This window comes from Athene cunicularia, assembly GCF_003259725.1.
Source record: "Athene cunicularia isolate RWA chromosome 1 unlocalized genomic scaffold, athCun1 chr1_part1, whole genome shotgun sequence".
NCBI classification, from domain to species: domain Eukaryota; kingdom Metazoa; phylum Chordata; class Aves; order Strigiformes; family Strigidae; genus Athene; species Athene cunicularia.
This window is the reverse complement of record NW_020799091.1, coordinates 301,976-319,370: the sequence shown is the minus strand read 5'-3', so window position 1 is coordinate 319,370 and position 17,395 is coordinate 301,976. Positions and strand designations below refer to the sequence as shown.

Here is a 17,395-nt window from a genome sequence, read left to right as displayed (position 1 = left end):
GGTTCAGTCTGGAGAAGAGGAGGCTGAGGGGAGACCTCCTGGCCCTCGGCAACTCCCTGCCAGGAGGGGGCAGAGAGGGGGGATGAGTCTCTGGAGCCAAGGCCCCAGCGCCAGGCCCCGAGGGAATGGCCTCAAGCTGCCCAGGGCAGGGTCAGGCTGGCTCTGAGGAAGGATTTCTGTGCAGAAGGGGCTGTTGGGCGTTGGAATGGGCTGCCCAGGGCAGGGGGGAGTCCCCGGGATCCCTGGAGGGGTTGAAGAGTCGGGCTGAGCCAGCGCTGAGGGATCTGGGGGAGTTGGGAACGGTCAGGGGGAGGCTCATGGTTGGGCTGGAGGGGCTGCAAGGGCTTTTCCAACCTCCATGATTCTGGGGTTCTGTGAGGGCTCAGAGACCCCCAACTGGTTGTCACCAGCTGGCAGGAGCCTTTTCAAGCCACTTCAGCAGGATTCTGGAAACCTGTGCTGTGAATCAGGCCACTTGCTATGTCTTGGTTGCACCAGGAAACAAAAGATGAGGGCTCATGTTTTTTCTTGAGTGCATCCCCTCCTGCACCTAGTTGTGTCCTGTCTCCCTGAAACCCATACGGTGGCTAGGGCCACTCTTTGCCCTGCCACTGGTGTGTCATGCCAGAGATGTGGCCTGCACGGAAGGCAAAATTCTCCAGGCCCCTCACCCACCAGGAGGGAGATGGTTGTATGCACCACATAAAGACAGTCCTTGCCTGTTTCTCCAGGGAAGTTTCCAGGACAGTCAGGGAAATCCCCACCTTCTACCTGAGCACAGCATCACCGAGTTTCACTCCCACATCTCTGTGAGGGAGAAACTCTTGAATTTGCTGCTGTTTCCCCTGACACCTTGAAGGGTGAGGAGAGAGTCAAGCTCCGTGTCTCCAGATGCGACAGACTCAAGAGCGAATGGGCAGTTTCACACCTTGCTGACAGTGAAGTCACAGCATAAACTGGCTCTTTAATATGAGAAATACTTAGGAAGCTGAGGGGCCATGGTGATCTCCTGGCCATGGACACAGAATGACCTCCTCCAGGTGCCTCCTCCAAACTGTCCCCTTCTGCCATTTGTGTTCCTCTCTCCTAGTTTTCTTTGGTGCAGCTGGGGCATGTCATCGACACAGGCAGAAATGTCTTTGGATTTCTTTTTAAACATCCCCATCGCCTCATACTCTGCCTCTGGGATGTTTTCATGCCACCTAACTTCAGAATCTACCAGGCCATGTCTTTCCTGGAGCTGAGCTGTTGTTAATGGTCAGTGGGGATACAAAGGTTTTTGGGGTATGGCTCCCATTTGCTTCGGGTGATGGGAATTGGCTGTTCAAAGCTCCTCTCTCTCCAGACCTTGCAGGTGGGCCAGCACCTTGAAGAGAGCTGCTTTCAGTCAAAGAGAGAGCAAATCTTCATCCAGCCCTCCAGCATTTCACAGGACAATGTTTTTTTCCTTGCAGATGGCTCATATGAGAAGTCCACAGAAGAGGAACCCCTGCAGTTAAACAGAGGTGTTGTACGTGACGTTTGCATTTTAAAACTCAGATTATTGCTTCTAGCACAGCCCCATTAAACAGCTCAAACCAAGCCATTTGCCCTTGGCCGTAATATCCTACAAAGAACTGACCCACAGCAGTTCTAGGAGGGCAGTCAGTTCCTTGGATCGCAGAACGACAGACACCTGGTTTGCAGATGAATTTTGTCTTGGAACTGACTCTAGGTGAGGGCTATCAGCATAGGCTGAGGCCTCAGACCACCAGGGAAAGGCTCTTGTTCCCTTCCTCCGAAGCATCTCTGATGTCTTTGGGAAAGGAAAAGACCTGTGGGAACTGGAAATCTTGGGCACTTCTCCTTCTTGTTGGCCAACCTGGCTGAGGCTAGCCAGTAGGTTAAAACAGCCGAGGAACACGGACAGAGCAGACTCAGTGGTGACCGACAGCCAGATGTGACCCTTACCCATGGAATCAGATGGCCCAAATCTCTCTGGGGGCTTTTGCTTCAGGAGATGGTGTCTCCCCCCTACCCTGGGCTCGGAGGTGTCTTGCCTCCCAGCTATAACTTCCACAGAGCAGGCAGTGCTGGAGCTGGCCACCGGCGTGCTTTCCCCAGGCTGTTTGTATCAGCAGCCCCAGCAAGGAAAAAGTGACTCCTTGGCTGCTGAGGGTTGATTCACGGTGACATTTCAGAGCTGGGCGGCCCATGCCAGGTCTGTGGGATTAGGTCACTTACAGCTCCTGGCCCTGCCCTTTTCCATACTGCTGGGTGAAACGCCAGCATCACACCTCCACCACCTATAAAACCTCCAAAATAGACACAAGGGGATCCTTTGTGCTGCATGTCTTGTCCCAGCAGTTTGCTCTTGGAAGCCCGGGATGTTCCCAGGATTTCAGTCCTGCTGGCTGGCAGCCCCACACCAACCCTCCTGGTGCCAGCCAGGTGAGAGGGCAGGATACGGCCCTTCCTCACCTCCCTGAGCCTGATTGGCTTGCACGGATGCCGGTCCTCAGTTTCTCAAGAGGCATCTAGAATTTCCCTGCCTGAGTTAGTGCTGCCGGACCTCACCTGAGGGCATTGGGTTGAGTGTGGGATGAGAAAGGTGCTGCCCTAATGAGGGTGACCCACGGGCAATGACACAAACTGCTCAGCACCCCTTGGCCAGCTGCAGGCCCTGAGATGGCTCCTGGGTCATTGCTTATCCCTGGAGTCTCTGTACCGTCCACTCCTGCTGGAAGGTGTGTGTGAGACACTGCATGGCTTTTTCCAGCATGCTTTGGAGTGAGAACAACCCGACGGCCTGGGTCTGAGCCCCCTTCTTTTCTCTGACTGCTCGCAGAGGCACTCGCAAGACCAGTGCTTGGGGGAAGCGATGGGCAAGAAGCCACCTGGAGCCACGGCGTCCACTGTTCTCACCTCCTCCCTGGAGTTCATTCCCAGGAGCTTCAAACCCAAGGGAGGAGGTGGCACCACTGTGAAGATTGTCTTGAAAGAGAAGCACAAGAAAGGTAAGAGATGGAGGGGCCAGGCAGCCTCTACATGGCCTAAGGTGACTTCTCCAGAACTCTGAATTATCCAGGACTTTGAATTCTCTAGGGAATCTATTTCATCAGCAGATTTCCACCACCAAGTCCCACCTCCCACTCCCCCACAGCCAGCCTCCTCAGCCCTGGTACCACTTTCCAAAAAAGCTTGGAAGAAGATTGTTCTCTGGGGTGTTTTGGAGGTCTGGGACCTGCGAAGGGAGGTTCTCAGCTGGAAGACTCCATGTGGTCCTTCCAGGACAGTGTCATGGAGGGACAGGATGTTCCTCCTTGCACCAACTTGCCATGTGCTGGGTCTGTCCCGGTGCTGTGTTCTTCCTCCTGGAGGAGACAGAAGGAAAGTCAGATGAGGAGGCAACCCCGTGGAGCAAAAGGGGAAAAGACAGGTCCCTTCTGCTCTTGAGGGTTCTTCTACCACTGTGTCTCCAGAAGGGCTCTTTCCAGCCCTTGGAGATGAAGCTCTGGAGGAAATTTTGGGACCTCCAAAAATTTTCATGGAGGAGTCAGCAGGTGGCACTCTTCACTGTGCTTCATGCCTGCGACAGCCTCGCAGAGACCCTGGGCTTGCAGAGGCTTGGAGGCAGGTGAGGTCCTGCCCACACTTACCACCCCACCAGGGTGGTTGGCCCCAGCAGCCTCCATCTCCCGAACCCTGGTCCCCCTGCCCCATGGCATCTCCTAGGTGGGGTGACTGCAATATCCCCGGGTCCGCGGATGCTGGATGTGCTGCCGGAGGACCGTGCTCTCAGGTGGTGAAATGTCTTGAGCTCCACCAAGCCTTGAGTGTGCGGAGAGGAGGATGTTTTATTTCCACCAGCAACTCTTTTCTCTCTCTCTTCCAGCTTGTGTTTACAATGGGAAGACCTACTCCCACGGGGAAGTGTGGCACCCCGTCTTCCGGCTGTACGGCCTCCTGCCCTGCATCCTCTGCACTTGTAGGGACGGTGTGCAGGACTGCCAGAAGATCATGTGCCCCAAGGAATATCCGTGTGACTATCCAGAGAAAGTGGATGGGAAATGCTGTAAAATATGTCCAGGTAGGTGGGATCCCACCTGCTCCTGCAGCTGCCTTCCAGTTCCTCCGTTTAGTGATGGTGTAAAGACAAATGCGTAGGGTTTCCCAACGCTGGTAGCCTGGATTCACACTGCGTGAGTTCGGCAGGGCGAGCACTGATGTAAGGGTTGGCCTGGCTTGGAGAGCAGCAGGACTGACCCAAGGTGAGGAAGCTGCACCGATCCCAAAAGGTTGTATCAGTTGGGTGGGTGTAATCTGGAGAAAGATGCCCAAGAAGGAACATGCTAGGAGTCTCCAGGCAGATAGAAGATGCTTTCCGGGGAGAGAAGGCACGGTCTGTTCTCCAGACCTCCGGCTGGGACAAGAAGTCACAGGGTTAAATTGTGGCAGCTGAAATGTTGGTTTGAAATTAGGAGGACACTTTCCAGGTGTGGGATTATCTGTGGCACTCGTGGTTTATTTGAATCTGAGTTGAGGACCCCATCCCTGGAAGGGGGAGGGTTAAGCACCCAGGTAGAACTGGGCTGGTGCTGGGACTGTGACATGGTGGAGAGAACCTCTTTTTTTTTTTTTTTTTTCTTCATGTTTAATGGATTTTGGGTCTCTCAGCTGTTTCTTGGTCTTTGGAAAGCTGTTTACCTTAAACCACAGACCTGGCAAAGATGTGGCAGGGCATGAGATCTTCTCCTGTTCCCACTGGAGAGTATTTTCTAGGCTACACCCCTCTGTGCTGCCATTCAGCAGTAGATGTTCAGATGATGGACCACCCACTGCTTCCCTAGAGAGACTAAAGATACCTGAGGGTCTCTGGCTGCAGATGCAGCAGTTTCTGGGTGCTCTCTTCTGAGGTGCATCTTCAGGTTGGTTTTGTGGAGGGATCTCACCAGGGACCACGAGCAAGAGGCATTGCCCCATTTAAGAATGGGGGCAAACAGGCTGCAAAATCATTTCAGCTGGGATTTTCAAGGTTTTCCAGCCTCTGAGCAGGGAGGTTCTGGGATGGCCTCCCTGGGGGAGTGAAGGGCAGAAGCTCAGCTTGTTTTAATAAGGATTCTGATATGTTTATGAGCAGGATTTATGACGTGGTGCCTGGTGGGAAAGGGATGTGATGACTGAGCAGAGCCCTTCCAGTCTTGCATTCCCATTATAGCGGGTCCTTCTGGTTTAAAGTCTACAACTTTCTCTGCTGGGATCTCTTGTCTGCTGTTCAGTCTTCATTTATTTCCAGTTAAACACTCTGACCCAGCCAAAATTATTTTCTTCTTGCTTTCCAGTACTCACAGATAGCAATCACACACACATATACACATTGCTCAGCCAAGTTACAGGCTCGTCCTTTGCTTCGCTGCACGGAGGTTTCACCCATCTTCTTTTTCCAGGCAGTTTCCATGACTGTCCTCCTCTTCCTCCTTCATACCCAGTAGCCTGAAGAGAAATGCTGAGTGATTTCTATTTGCAAAAGGCATCCCAATCGAAGGGCAATTGCTGCAATGTATTGGTCGGATGGGGAGACCATCGTGGCTGCTGGGGGCTGAGCTGGTGGCTGGGACTCCTGGGTCCCCGCTCCTCCTCCCCAACACCGTTGGCCATCGAGTGGCTCCAGCGTGAAGCTCCAAGGTTGTTAAATATCTGTTGTACTTGCAAAGATGTGTGGTTCCTTCCCTGTCATGAAGTTGGGGCTTCCTCAGTCAATGCAGCCCTGGAGTGGGTGAATTTTAATGGTTTGGGACAGAGATTTTTCTGCACCTGGAGCCCCGAGGTGGCAGGAGTGAGGGTTGTGGGCTGTGATTGTCCCCCTTTGCATCATGCGGAGCCTGCAGAGCTGAACACTTGTCCTCCCATTGCTGAAAAAACTCTGTTTTGCATCCCTTTAAATGGGTATTTCCATCCCCTCTCTGAGGAAAGTAGCTCAGGACCACCCCAGAAAGCACAGGGGAGAGCAGAATCAGGCCTAAAATAACTGTCCTACTAAAATAAACCCCACGCGTCTATTTATAGCCAAACTTTCTTTCGAGTAGTGTAAAAAGCTTCAGCATCCAAAATGACTGGGAGAACAAGGCTAAATTCAGCAGAGCTGGGCTCCTCTGCGTTCCAAGGACCACAACCAAAGGCAATAAATCTCCTTCCAAAACCATGGGGGATTCTTAATTACTCCAGATACATTAAAAAAAAAAAAATTAAAAAAAATTAGCAGCTCTCCTTGAAAAAGTCACACAGAGTCCCACTGGTGCCCCTGCTGTGGGTCTCCCTGATTTGCACCCCATGTGAGCAGGGGGCTCGCACTGCGGCTGAGCCCACCGTTGGGGCTGAGCCGGGCACGCTGCCCAGGCAGCCCAGCCACAGCGCTGGCTCCCGTGCTGCGGGCTCATCCCTTTGCTCTGCTGACGTTGCTCCTCCTGGATGGCAGCGGGAGCGACGGGAAGCGGAGAATCCAGCCTGGGCTTTGCAGTGATGATGGCACCAAGGTCCCTGCAGCGGGAACGGGGGATCCAGGTGGAGAAAAATCTCCCTTCCCCATCCCTGCTGTCACAGAGGCTGCCAAAATCAAAGGGAATGGAAAATACGGGGACGAGCAGGTCCACAGATCCTTTACCAACCTCTCCCTTTGCTGCTGATCTCGGCGCTGGGGAGCAGACCCTGGGAGCCAGGTCCCATTCAGAGACGCGGCTGTGCCGCCCAACGCGATGCGTTTCCCTTGGCCCGGGTCCTGAGATGGCCCCCTGCAAACTCCTTCCTGCCCCTATTTAGCGAACTCTGTCCTTGCTTTTGCCCAGAAACCAGAGTCAAACCCACCGATGAAATAATCACCGCCCGGTGTGGCAAGAACCCCAACCGCGTCCTCGTGTACATGTTTGTGCCGCCGAGCTCGGAGACGTCCAAGGAGATCCTCAGGACAATCGCGATTGAGAAGGAGCCTGCGGAAGAGGTGGAAATCTACAACTGGAAGCTGATTAAAGGTGAGTACTGTAACGCAACCAGCCAGCAACGGAGGAGGTGAGCGTGGAAACCTGGTGCTTTCCAAGCTTTGTTCAATTTTTCAGGCTTTTCTAGTGGTGCTCCAGACCTTGCATGGTGAGTCAAAACCTGCTGACAGCAGGTTGGCTTTTCTGACTCCCCCATTTCACACTCTTTTGCTGCAGTTGCATGCAGACCAGGGGCTGGAAACCACTTCTGGCCTCAGCGTATACCTCCACGAGCTGCAACACCATCCGGAGACACAGCACGTGGGCAAACAAGGCAAGGGCCATGGGACTGTTCCTCCAAACCTGCCAAACGGCCATGGAAAACTAAACAAAAAATTGTTCTGGTCACTCCGTGTTTTTACTTTTTGCCTTTTTTTTTTTTTTCTCCCCCTGGTCCACCCATCACTGGGAGCAAAGCTTGCAGAGCTGCTGCAAAGGTGCACGCAGGGTGGGGATGAATTGCCCCCAGCTCTCTTTTTTGGATGGGTGGATTTGGATGCTCTGGTTGATGTGTCTTCCAGAGGTCAAAGCACAGCAAATATGCCGTCAAATGACACCAATCTCTGTCCCTGCACCTTTATCTGTGCAACACTCTTACAGACCAGAGGACCTTCTCTCTACTAGGGCCACTTGGTCCAGTAGATATTAGTGTTATGTGTTTCTTTTGGGTCTGGGAAAACATTGCAGTTCCCCAACGCTGAGTTTCCGTTGGATGTACTCTACCCTTTGCAAAAACTTGTGCCTTGAGCTCTTGAGGTTGGTTGCAACCTCCTATGGATACAGTGACCCTCAGACCCTGCAGCCGGGTGTCTTCTGGACATGTGTAGCCAGATATTCTGGTCTCCTGGGTATGTTCATGTCTCACCTCACTCCCCGAGGAGACCTCAGCCCTCCTGGGACTGGCTCTTCCCAGCTGCCAAGGGTAGGCACACATGGATAATAGCCAGAGAAATTAAGCCCAGAGACAGGGCCCTGGCTGCCACCATGTTTCCATCCTCCCCCTGCCATCCTCCGTCCTCCGCGGTGCCCCTCTCCCTGTCCTCCCCCCTACCTCGGCAAAGCCTCCTTCACAATGGCATCTTGTAGCTGGAGGACAGCTCTGAGCCTGCACTGTCTGGGCCCCACCATTTCCTCTCCTCGCTCCTTGGCAGAGGTCGCCACCCAAACCTTCTCACCACCTTCTGAGGCCAAAAGCTTCACGTCTGCACGGAGCTCCCGAGCCCTGCCAGCCAAGGACAGGGGAGGCCCTTGTCCCCGAGGCCAACACAGCTCTTTTGCTTGGCAGAGCAAAGTGTTACTATTGGGAAAGAGCATGAGCTCAGTCACATATGGATTCCACCTCTCCATGGTCCATCACTCTACCAACAGAGCAGTGAGTGTGGAGAAAAGAGGCTGCAAGTTGCGCCTGGAGCCCGTCCATCTGCCTTTGTATGGGCTTGCAATACCTACGTGGCCTCATCTATTTCTGTGCTGGGACAGTTTCCCCCACGAGGCAGGAATTGGCAGAAGGAGCTTTACCCAACTTGCTGGTGGTACACGACCAGCCCCCTGATGAGTGGCAGTGGGGGCTTTCCCACATTTTTTAGGGGACTGAACAACTCAAGAGTTTTGAAATGTGACTTTCTGATGGTTTGGAGCAGGAATTATTGCTGGGAGCGAGGACAAAAAAGGAACAGGCAGGATCAGAGAGCAGCACGGTTTGGGGGCTTTGTCATTGACTCCTGCCCTTCAGCCTGCCTCGCTGGCGGCCTGGGCTGTACTTGGAGATGCAGTTGCCCCTCGGGCCTCTTTCCCACGTTTACCCTGCCAGGCTGGCGATTAGACCTTGACCAAAATACTCCTTTCTTTCTTGAAAACCTGGAGCTTTGGGATCTTTGGTGATCCCTAGTGTTTCATCATGCTGCTGTACCCTCATACCCTGGCTGGAGGGGACTTGTGGGTCCGGACCAGCTGTCCCTATGCTATTCCGGCATGTGCTTGAAGATCTGTCATGGAGACTCCGTGGCCCTTGTAATATCTTCCAGAGCCACAAACCTCCTAAGGAAAGACTTTGCCCAATGTACAGCCTCCCTACAGCTCAAGCTCGTGCCTTCTCACACTCTCCTCCATGGGTGTGAAGAGCAAACTCCTTTCTATTGATGCATCTGAAGATGCCATCGGCTCCTGCCACTGCTCTCTCTTCCACAGGTTAAGCGGTCGATTTTTTTCAGTCTTTCCTTGATGTTCGAAATTTCTTTTGGTCCTTCCCGTAGCTCTGCTCTGGGCTCTCTCTACGTCTTTCTTGCAGTGAAGAGCCCAAAACGGGGAGCGAGGTTCTGGTCAAAGGTTGTATCCTGCCGGGATGGGTCTCATGCACCCGTGTGCACTCATGCTCCCCTCTCCATCCACCCGCCGAAGCTTTGTTTTGCAAGTGATTTAGCAAATCCTGAGACCTGTTTCTGGAATTAGACTCTCACTCCCTTTGTTCCCCAGCCCGGTATTGAGTACCATGTTTAAAGAGTCATGTTGGTTCCCCACAGAGTCAGCAGAGAGAAGTTACGATGCGTCCCACCCACCCGTTTTAGGATGAGTAGAACGTCACTGCGGAAGAGCCTGCTTCTCCCTTGTCTCTCCAAAATTAGGGAAGATTAATTGCTCCCTTGGAGATGGGGCTGGTCCTTAGTTCGTTACTTGTTCTTTACTGAACTCTGCTTCTTTTTTGGTCCTGAGGCAGTGCCTAAAGCATAGAATCATAGAATCATGTGATGGTTTGGGTTGGAAGGGACCTTAACGATCATCTAATCCAACCCCCCTGCCATGGGCAGGGCCGTCTTCCACTAGCCCAGGTTGCCCAAAGCCCCGTCCAACCTGGCCTTGAATGTTTCCAGGCATCTACCACCTCTTTGGGAAACCTGTGCCAGTGTTTCACCACCCTCATCATTAAAAATTTCTTTGTATCTACACTGAATCTTCTCTCTTTTAGTTTAAAACTTACTGCTTGTCCCATCGCTACAGGCCCTACTAAAAAGTCTGTCCCCGTCTTTCTTATAAGCCCCAGGAAAAGTGGTAAGAGCCCAACAGCCCCACCACCTCCCTCCATCTCATCCTAAACTTCACAAAGGATGATCCCGTTTGTTGGACAGGATCTGCTCGACGGGAAATGGCATTGCCCTTTACCAGCTCCATCCCATAATGCCTCCTGGGCGGATGGCAGGCGCAGTGGGCTATTCTTATCTGCTCCGCCTCATGCTCTCCCTGTGCGTGCTGGAGCATCGTCTGCATTCCTCCGCTGCTCCCCAGCTCCTGGCATCTGTCAGAAACGACTGTGTGAGGGGCTAAAGGTCTCAGCCAGCTCTCCGAGGGCTCTTGGGTGAACATTATCTAGGTCGGTTGATTAAAAGATGTTTATCTCTTGTAGCTCTTGTTTAAAATATCCTCTTGGTTACTAATGTACTGGAAAGCGCTTCATCAGCCACGGGGACTATAAGCACAGCCTCCTGCTCCTTTCTAAGTATAGACCAGGAGGATTTATTGAACACTTGTGCCTTTCTTGCGTCATTAACAGTTTTATGATCTCCATCCAGTATCTCCTTTTGTTACTGGTAGGACTTCTTTTCCTGACCCACTTAAAGGACTTATTAATAGCCCAAATATCCACATATTTCTCCGGATGTCTTTGACTTCCTGTATTAATTTTCCACAGTCCATAACATCTTGTTTATATAGATTGCTACCCAGTTCTCTTTCGTTACATACGCTTTTTGTGTGTAATTGCTGCTGGGAATCGGGGAAAGTCTCTTAACCAAATAAGGCGGACCACGTTGCTTCTCACATCTGCTGGCAGTGAGAAGCTGGACACGTGGGGAGCCTGGGTGAGAGGTGGGGAAGGATATGCCAGGCATACCTGCCCGGTTTGTCATGCTTCACATGCGAATGTGGGTATCGTAACCCCTAATCCCACTGAAAGATTGCTTCCGTTGCCAAATGCAACTTCTGGGCTTCTTGGGTCAAACATCTGAGATGGGCACCTCTGCTAATGGGACAATGCTGGCACAGGCAGAAATATCAATCTCTGCTGAGGTAATTTGGGGTTTTGTTTGGTTTTTTTTTTTCTGTCCTGGAGGAATTTCAGGGGGCAAAGAGATGGAAAACTTTCCTGACACCTTCCAGGAAAGGAAAGCATCCGAGGATGGAGGGACCTTTGCGGTTGGGGAAGATAGGTGGTCCAGAGTGAGCAGAGAGAAGAGAGATCCCAGGATCCTGTTGGTCTCACCCTTACTTCTCTTATGGTTTTAGGGGAGATCAGAGCTCCTCCAGTGCAAGATGCTTTTTGGAGCAACAAAATCCTGTTTCTTTCACTTGCTTCGTGGTGTTGTCCCTGCCACGTTCTGGTTTAATGAGCAGTTACTGTTTTCAAATGAGATCTCTCCCGGGTTTTGGCCAGCCCTGGATTCACCTGGATTCACTCCCAAACTCCCGCCAGTCTCCAGCAGCAGGTTCTGCACCAAACCAGCACCCCGGGGCATCCCATGCAGGCAGCGTTCCTTCTGCATCTCAGGCGGGGACAGAGAGCTGTGCATCCAAACCCGAGCCTTACACTGAGCATCATGGAGTCTGATGCCCTGTGTTTCCTTCTGCAGGAATATTTCATCTGATACAGACCAAGAAAATCAGCAAACAAGAATTCAAGCAAGAAGCACAGAACTTCAGGCTGATCACCAGGACGAACGAAGGTAGGGAGAGAAAAAAAAAAAATCAAATCCCATTTCCCTGCTCCACCAGCAGACTCTGCCCCAAACAACCCCATGTTTTGCTGCATAAATCCAGCACGACGTGGGGAGCAAACCGTAGGGAGAAGGCTTGTGCAAACATAGCCGGGTCAGGTCTGACCTGTCTTCACATGCATATGCAACACTCCTGGTTAGCCGTCACATTTTCACTTTATGGTATCAGAAAGGGCAGCCAGCTTTCTAAAAGTGGATGCACGCTTGTGAAATCCAAAGGCTTTGTCTCTCCAAAGCCTGTAAAACTGTTTGATTTTTTTATATTTAATCCATCTGGTGTTACCGGGGAGGGGGGGGGGAAGAAAAAAGATGCAAGGGATTTGAAAAAAAATAAACTCTTGAAATATTTTTAAAAATCATTCTTAATGTTCTTGGATGTGCGTAAATGTTACAAAAAGCAGGAATGCCAGCGCACATGCCGAGAGTGCTTGTGCAGAGCGAAACTGCCGTGCTATTTCCCGCTGGCTGCCTCTTTGCCCGGGCTGGGTAAGAGTTTAACGGGTTAGGTTCGGATCAGAGCCGTTCCTGTATTGTCCAGCACCCGCAGGTCACCGGGTCAGCCGGGAACGGTGCTGCTGCCCAGCGCATACCAGCACGCCCAGTGCCCCAGGGAGGGTGGAGATTTGTTTTCACCTCCAATCCGTTTGAGACAACACCTCTTGACCAAACCTTGGGGGATTTTTAGGTCTCTGCTCCCAGGTTGGGCTTTGCACCCCCATGGGGTCTCTGGCATGTGCCTCCTTCTTCGTGCCTCAGTTTCCCCTGACAAATAATCCTGTTGTGAAACCATCCCTCTGCTGTTGCTGCAAGTCCTAGGAAAGCATTTGTCGGTGATTTCTTCACAACAGGAGATTAATTCAGCTAGAAAATACACCCCCCCCATGGATGACGACGTTAGGGCTGCATAATCCCTGCTGGGGTTACGGGGGAAGTGACCACCTAGAGGGAAAACACCTCCAGCCACCTCCTGCAAGTAGGGGATGCTGGTGTTTTGGGGGGCAAGGAGGGGGGGGTGGGAAGCCCTGTGCCCATTTTTGGGGTGTTTCCCAGCTTCCTCCAGTGCGTTTGCTTTGCAGGGAGTCTGCAGCTCACCCGGGAGGCTGTGGGGGCACCTGAGGGTATTTCTTTTCCTTCTGCAGCAGGACTTTCCCTGGCCATAGGTGGTTGCAAAGCCCTGTGAGGCTGGGGTGGCCGCAGGAAAATGAGTATAAATGGGGGGTGGTGGAGGGGGGGCGGTGTTCGAGCAACCCACCCCAAAGAATTGGGACTGACAGCCATCACCCTGTGCTGACAAAGAGAGCAGAGAAACATACCCACCCCACCCCATGCCCATGGCCCTAAAAATGTGAATGTTGGGTTTCTGATGATGAATCAGAGGACAAGCGAAATGCTTCTCCCCGCTGAGAGGCAGGGAGTCCGTGCTGGGGGAGGACACGGCCCTAACCACTCACGTTAAAGCACACTTTGAGGAGGCAGGTGGAGTGATTTACCCCCATTTCAGACCGATCTCTTTTCTTTTGCTCGCACAGGAGTGGTTTCCAGCGAAAGCATTGGCATTGCCATTAACTGTGCTGTTAATTGCATCGCAAGATGTATATAGGGCCTCTCATGACCTCAAATACCATTTTAATTGCAAGATTAGGACCAGATTACTGGGGCTGCTCATGAGCTGCTCCAGCCACAGCACTGTGGGGAGACCTTTCCCCCCATTTCTCTCCCATCAGGGTCCTCATGGGTCGTCCAGTGCAGAGGGTGCTGCGTGTGGGGTAAATTCTGTTTTCCTGCTCTGAGGGTTGTTGTTGAATGTCCATCTCTGCCCACCCAGGTCACTGGAACATTTTCCGAGCCCAGACGTCAGAGCTGAGGATGACAGAGAGCCCAGAGAAAGAAACAAAGAACTTGTAAGGAAAAAGAAAACAAAACAAAACAAAACAAAACCCAACCAACAAACTTTAACCTAGCTATCGATTTATCTACACACACACACACACATACACATATATAGGAAAAAAAAAAAAGTTGCATTATTAAATAGACTGGCACAGCAATAAAGGATACACTAGTGTAAACGACAGAAACTCCAGCAAATGAACCAACCTGAACCGCGTTGGAGGTGCCGCTCCCCAGCCGGAGAGCGCGAGAGGCCACCCGTTGTCTCCTGCAACCGAAGGTGTCGGGGTGCAGTGGGGGAGAGGCGAGGCCTGGGGCGACGTGAAGAGGTGGGGTACACCCCTGACACCCTGGCCTTTCTGCAGAGCACCGGGAGCAAGCAGTAAAGCAGAACACCACCATGCTTTTTACCAACCGCCGGCGTAAAGGTGACCTGCAAGGAGAGAAAAATCATCCGTGTTTCTTTTCTTTGGAACCCCTGTGATCTGCGAAGGGTTTCTTTGGCTGAATGCCCTCTGAAGGGGTGGTTGCCTGAAAAATCTTGGGTCTTTTCTCCTCTGTTTCAGCTGGGAGGATTCTTTTCCCTTCTCTGCAGGTTACTGGAAGACGTAGTTTTGGGGAGGACCCACCTGCTGACAGGGTCTGAGACCCCGAACACTGCACTAAGGTCGCTACTAAGCATGTTATTATGCTATATATTTTTATATATCCTACATAATATCTACTGGGCTGTATTCACAGGAGGGGCATCTCCCAAAGGGTGAACAGGACCATTTCTGCAGTGTGGGGAGGAGGACGGGCAGCAGCATTGCCCTCCCCCTGTCTGGAAATAGCTTTGGGGGATTTTCAGGTTGTTTTGGTACATGTATTTATCCCTGGTTTCTTGTTTTATTCTGTTTTGATAAATCTATTTATTTGGAGATCCAGATCTGTCCGATAAATCTGATTAAAGCGTCTTCTTGATTCAGCCTCCTCTGCTGGCTCTTCTGTGTTACAGCTCAGGGGGGGGCCCATTTGGGACCCCCATCCCAGTGGGGTCTGACCCCCTCAGGCAACGTCCTCAGGGTTGGGATGTGGGATGAAGGCATGCCAAGAGCATCCCATGGATGCTTTGCTCATCATCGGGAGGGGGATCATCCCGTCCCACTTTCCTACGGTCCACAGGCAGTTTGGGGCTGAAAACGGAGCTGGGGGCTGGCAGAGGGTATGGGGGGTCAGGCAAAGGCTGGGGGCAAACATGGGCCAGGAAACGGGAGGTCCTGGTGCTCTGGACGGGCGCCCGAGCAAGCTGCTAAGTGAGTGCAGGTGCTCTCTCTTGGACAGGCAACGGCTCACGTGGGGCTATAAAAGGATCAATGCGAGCTGCTCCCACCCCAGGGACGGCCGTGCCTTCCCCTTCTTTCTTCATTATGCTCCAAAAAAAAAAAAAATCGGGGATTGCTGCCATGTGCTCGGGATGTGGATGGAAACCAGGTCTGTCCGTGGCCAAAGGACAGAGGGGAGAAAAAGCAACGCTCCCGCCGACCTGCAGCAAGGAGCAACTGGGGATAATGGGAGCAGTCGGTGGGCACCGATGAGCCAGGCGATGGGGCCCGTCTGCTTAAATTTACCCGGGGGAAAAAAAATCCCGGCGATGCTTTGGGCCTTAGGGGTGTTCCTTGTGGTGTGGGGTGAAGGGAGAGAGCCTGGAGCTGCTTGCTGGCAGGGAGGGTGCTGCCAGTCCCCGCGCTACGCCTGACCCCTCACTCACCAGCCTAATTAACTCCTAGCTCTTGCGTGCTCTAATTGAAGCAGAGCCGAGGCCCAATTTATACTCATTTACCAGAAGTGGCAGGCGTTTGAAATGAAGCTGCCCAGTTGGGTTCCTAGCGAAGGCCTGAAGAAAACCAGCACAAACCCTGCCCTGCCCAGCCCCGATGAGGTTTCCTCCCAGTATCTATAGGTTACTGAGCCCAGTATAGATTGTTGAGCCCATACAGGTTATACTGAGGCCATACAGGTTATACTGAGCCCATATAGGTTATATTGAGTCTCTATAGGTTATATTGAGCCCATACAGGTTATACCAAGCCCATACAGGTTATACTGAGCCCATACAGGTTATGCTGAGCCCATACAGGTTATGCTGAGCCCATATAGGTTATACTGAGTCTCTATAGGTTATATTGAGCCCATACAGGTTATACCAAGCCCATACAGGTTATACTGAGCCCATACAGGTTATGCTGAGCCCATACAGGTTATGCTGAGCCCATATAGGTTATACTGAGCCCATACAGGTTATACTGAGCCCATACAGGTTATACCGAGCTCGGACACAGGCAGGAGACCTCGTGGGTGTAAATCAGGTGAGGGCCATGCCCAGAGCTCCTCTACATCTCCAGGAGGGGGGTGGGTGCCACCAGCTGCTCCAGAGCCGGGAGAAACCTTCAGGGAGCAGCACTGGAGGTGAGGTCCCTCCCCGAGGCATCTCCACCCCGAGCATGGTGCTTTACGTTTCTCTACAAAAAGAGGGTTTGAAGTAAGCCCAGAGCCTCAGCGCGGTGTCACCCTGGCCCCCCAGCTGAGCTTTGCACTGGGCAGGGACATTTGGAGATTAACTGCAATGTGCAAGAGGGGGTTTCTTTGGCGAGAGGTTTCCTGGAGACACAAGCTGGAGATGGAGAAGCAGGCCCATCCCACGGAACTTCCTGCCAAGAGCTGATCCTACTGCCTGGTCCCTTCAGGGGAAACACGGATGGCATTGCCCTGGTGCTCCGAGGCGGACTGGATACCCTCTGCCCCTGCCTCTGCCATTGCCCTTGTGCTGGAATTGGTCCCAGCAAACAGGGTTTGGTGCTGAGTGTACTACCCACCACGAAAGAAAGATGTGGAAGTCTCCAAAGCCGTTATTTGCCTGATGTGACTGTCCCATCCTCCCATAAGTTTATCTCCCAGACCCATTGCACGCCCTGGCCCTGGCTGCCTCCGAGCACCATCTCGTCCTCTCCGGTGTCAGCTTCTCCCCCGCCATCGGGTGTTACCCCACGGCCAGCTCTCTGTTGTTGTGAGTCAGGCTTTCTGCTGCCTTTCAGTTCTCCCTTTACCGCAGCCCTGCTTTGGGACGCTGTCATAAAAGGCACCCCATAAATTTTATATTGAACAGTAAAACATTTTTGCCTTGGCTGCCGTTCCCCCTCACTCGCTGCAGCAACACAGACCAAAGGGGCGAGCTCCAGTTAGGCAGGAGCCAAGCGCCGTATCGTGGCTGCCGGCTCCTGGCAAAGAAAATTGGGATGACATTAATTTTTGCTGGTTTCGTTGGAGGAATAAGCCTGGAGGCACCTCACCTTGCATGGTGTCTGCTGTCCGAGGGGCACAGCCATGGCTGGCACAGGACAGCTTGTCTCTACCCGAGGAGACCCCCAGAAGCCTCCCCTCTGCTCCCCGCGGTGAGGCAGGAGGGGCTCTTACCCATGTGAGGCGATCCCTGAGCCAATGGGGACAGGAAGGGTGGGCTCAGCTCTCTCTTCAGATGGCAGAGCTGCAACCATGGGCTTCTTAGATGTGTTCCTCACCCTTCTCCAGCCACCTGTCCTCATCCATCCATCCATCATCCATCCATCCATCCATCCATCCATCCATCCATCCATCCATCCATCCATCATCCATCATCCATCCATCATCCATCATCCATCCATCCATCCATACATCCATCCATCATCCATCATCCATCCATCCATCCATCCATCC

The 17,395-nt window shown here is 52.5% G+C and overlaps 1 protein-coding gene across 1 annotated transcript in view; it reads left to right on the top strand.

Moving 5' to 3' along the window:
• CHRDL2 (chordin like 2) overlaps positions 1 to 14,107 on the top strand; it is a 29,174-nt gene extending 15,067 nt beyond the window's left edge. Inside the window, exons 8-13 of the mRNA XM_026849454.1 lie at positions 1,455 to 1,510; positions 2,828 to 2,996; positions 3,875 to 4,069; positions 6,822 to 7,004; positions 11,630 to 11,722; positions 13,599 to 14,107. Coding sequence (XP_026705255.1) covers positions 1,455 to 1,510; positions 2,828 to 2,996; positions 3,875 to 4,069; positions 6,822 to 7,004; positions 11,630 to 11,722; positions 13,599 to 13,678 — 776 coding nt within the window. The 3' untranslated portion in view covers positions 13,679 to 14,107. The remainder of the gene's footprint in view (positions 1 to 1,454; positions 1,511 to 2,827; positions 2,997 to 3,874; positions 4,070 to 6,821; positions 7,005 to 11,629; positions 11,723 to 13,598) is intronic.
• The last annotated feature ends 3,288 nt before the right edge of the window (positions 14,108 to 17,395 follow it).